The sequence below is a fragment of the Olea europaea genome, chromosome 5, assembly GCF_002742605.1.
Source record: "Olea europaea var. sylvestris chromosome 5, O_europaea_v1, whole genome shotgun sequence".
Taxonomy (NCBI): domain Eukaryota; kingdom Viridiplantae; phylum Streptophyta; class Magnoliopsida; order Lamiales; family Oleaceae; genus Olea; species Olea europaea.
The window spans coordinates 13,788,861-13,791,395 of record NC_036241.1 but is presented as its reverse complement, the minus strand read 5'-3'; the positions used below and the strand labels follow the sequence as shown (position 1 = coordinate 13,791,395).

Here is a 2,535-nt window from a genome sequence, read left to right as displayed (position 1 = left end):
TTTTTCTAATAAAATAATTTCACACGTAAATTTAAAACTTTTTTCTACCTTTTAATCATGCAGTCTCCCAAAAATCATGATTATAAAATCTATTTTTTCAGAAATGAGGCTCAAACAAATCTCAGGTAATGTCAAAGGTAGAGGATAAAAGTGTAAAAGGAGTAAAGATTGAGGACGCTGGCTGCAATTTACCTCTAAATCAAAAAACCGCCATAACAAGGAACGGTTAAAATAGAAGCCCCTCTCGAAAGCTTTCTGGGAACAGAGAAAAGAAAATTAATGGATCCAGAGAATTGCAGGCCACTGGGTTTCTTGATAGGTCTTCCTTTTGCTTTCCTTGCCTTGATCTTGTCTCTCGTAGGCCTTGTTGTTTGGGCTATTGGGTTAGTTTGTTACTTTTTAATCAATTCCGTTACGTAAATCTAATCTTTGATTTTTTAATCATTTTTTTTTCCTTTTCAATTCACATTTTTGTCTCTCTCGAGTAAGATTGTCGTTTGAACGATCAAATTTCATTTGCATTCGAACACCCAATGTTTAGGAGTCTTGAATGTTTCATCTAATTTTAAATTTTGCACATATTCGACCTTAAATTTATCAAAAATACCATTTAATTCCTTGGTTCGGATCATTCAATTTGATATTTTTTTAATGATATACAGGAGTTTGTTGAGTTGTGTATGTCCATGTTGCATATGCTGTGCTGGAATTGCCAATCTGTCTGTGAGCCTTGTGAAGATGCCTATTAAAGTAATTAGATGGTTTATAGATTTGATACCTTGTTGACAATACAAGACTTTCTCTTCATTCTTTTATTCAGTGTTGCAAACTCTTAAATTTTAGAATATTTCATTGTAGTACTTATTCAATTTAACTAGTTATTTTTGGAATGATGTATATTGGGATTTTGGATTAAGCAAAAGGGAATGAGTTGTTCGAAGAGACTAAATATTCAGCCAGAATCAATGTTGGGTTAGTGTGATTCATTATATTTATTTCCTTTCCTTTTTTTATTTTCACGATCCCTTTGTTATATTTATCTAGCAAGATTTGATTTATGTATTTACGAAGACGTTTGATGAGATAACCTTTCTTGGTGCGGGTTTGAAGGGTTGCATATAAAACATAACCCATGTATGGTTCGGATTAAAGTAAAAAATAATAATTAATTTTAATCACATATTTTATGAGATTCACTACTTTTCAATGACAAATTTTATCAAAATCTACTAAAAGTCTAATTTTTTAATTCCAACCAATGAGGGGCATAATATGAGGCTAATCGAGAATGTGTTTCAAAATTTGTGACCGGATTGGGCAGTTGGCCCACCAATATTATGGGCCGAGTTAGCCCAACAAATGTATTACATCATCACCACGACAAACCAACTCATCAACCGGGCTAACCGGCAATAGCAACCTCCAGGCTAAAAACCCTGGTTACTATTTTCCAAAACCAATTCTCAGAGTCACGGACATGGCATTACCAAGGGCTCCTCTGTCACGACGGAGTTTTCTTCTCTCTTCTCCAAAACCACCACCGTTTTCCTCATTTTTTCGATACTCTCCGCATCTTCAATCCCAGCCCAACTGCAAAATCTATAACTCAGCTTCTCTTCATACAGAAGAATCAATGGCCTCTGCCCGCCAATTCGAAGCTCTTAGTAGAAAAAAATTGAACTGGAAACCATTGTGTTTGTATCATACTCAAGGTAAGTGCACTAAGGTAATGAAAAATCACTCATTAGTTCCTAGGAATATGTGATCAATTGAATGACAAATCGCTCGTTATCTAATTTTTTTTTTTTTTTTTTTATTGGTATAGATGGATGATCCTACGCATGTTGAGAGGTTTAACCATAGTTGTTCTTTGGAGGTTGAGAGGGACGGTTCGGGGCTAAAGAACTTTCGGGCTCAGAAATTTGATTATTTTCTTGTGCTGGATTTGGAGGGCAAAGTTGAGATTCTGGAGTTTCCGGTATTATTATTTGATGCGAAAACCATGGATGTTGTTGATTTGTTTCACAGGTTTGGTTCTTTTAAGCCATCTAGATATGTATAGTGTGTTTTCTTTGTTTTTGTTATATCATGACTGAACTCGTTAACTTTTACCAGACTTTTTGAATGGCCTTAGATGAAGGGTTATTTCTATATCGGAAAGCATTATAATTGACATGGACATTCCTTTTATTGATTGCCAAGAGAAATTATTTTTTAGACTGTTCATAAGCTCCCAATATTCCAAAGAATGTGGCATGTACTAGTTCACGCAATGACGCTCTGTGGTCATAAATGGTGAATATAATTGAGTAGAAATCAAAGGATGTAGTGTTACAAAATCACCATCACTGACTTCCATATTATTATGAAGCATCTTGGTGCAATAACTTCAAATAGAAATGATGGCATTGGCAGTTTGATTTGGTTATAATATTGATTTCTTAAATAACACGTGGTGAAATAGTTACAATGCTTCCAAATTTTTAATTCAGCAACAAGTATCGAGGAATTTGTAATTGTATGTCATGTAGTGGT

The 2,535-nt window shown here is 34.3% G+C and overlaps 2 protein-coding genes across 2 annotated transcripts; both read left to right on the top strand.

Annotated features, from left to right (window-relative positions):
- The first annotated feature begins 277 nt into the window (after positions 1–277).
- Positions 278–835, top strand: LOC111394966. Its single transcript, XM_023021003.1, has 2 exons — positions 278–383; positions 663–835. The coding sequence occupies exons 1-2, from the start codon at positions 280–282 to the stop codon at positions 784–786; spliced, it is 228 nt and encodes a 75-aa protein (XP_022876771.1). The 5' UTR covers positions 278–279; the 3' UTR covers positions 787–835.
- A 562-nt stretch (positions 836–1,397) lies between these two features.
- Positions 1,398–2,518, top strand: LOC111394728 (uncharacterized exonuclease domain-containing protein At3g15140-like). The gene is made up of 2 exons (XM_023020684.1): positions 1,398–1,726; positions 1,826–2,518. Exons 1-2 carry the CDS (start codon positions 1,478–1,480, stop codon positions 2,060–2,062), a joined length of 486 nt encoding a protein of 161 aa, XP_022876452.1. The 5' UTR covers positions 1,398–1,477; the 3' UTR covers positions 2,063–2,518.
- Positions 2,519–2,535: the final 17 nt, after the last annotated feature.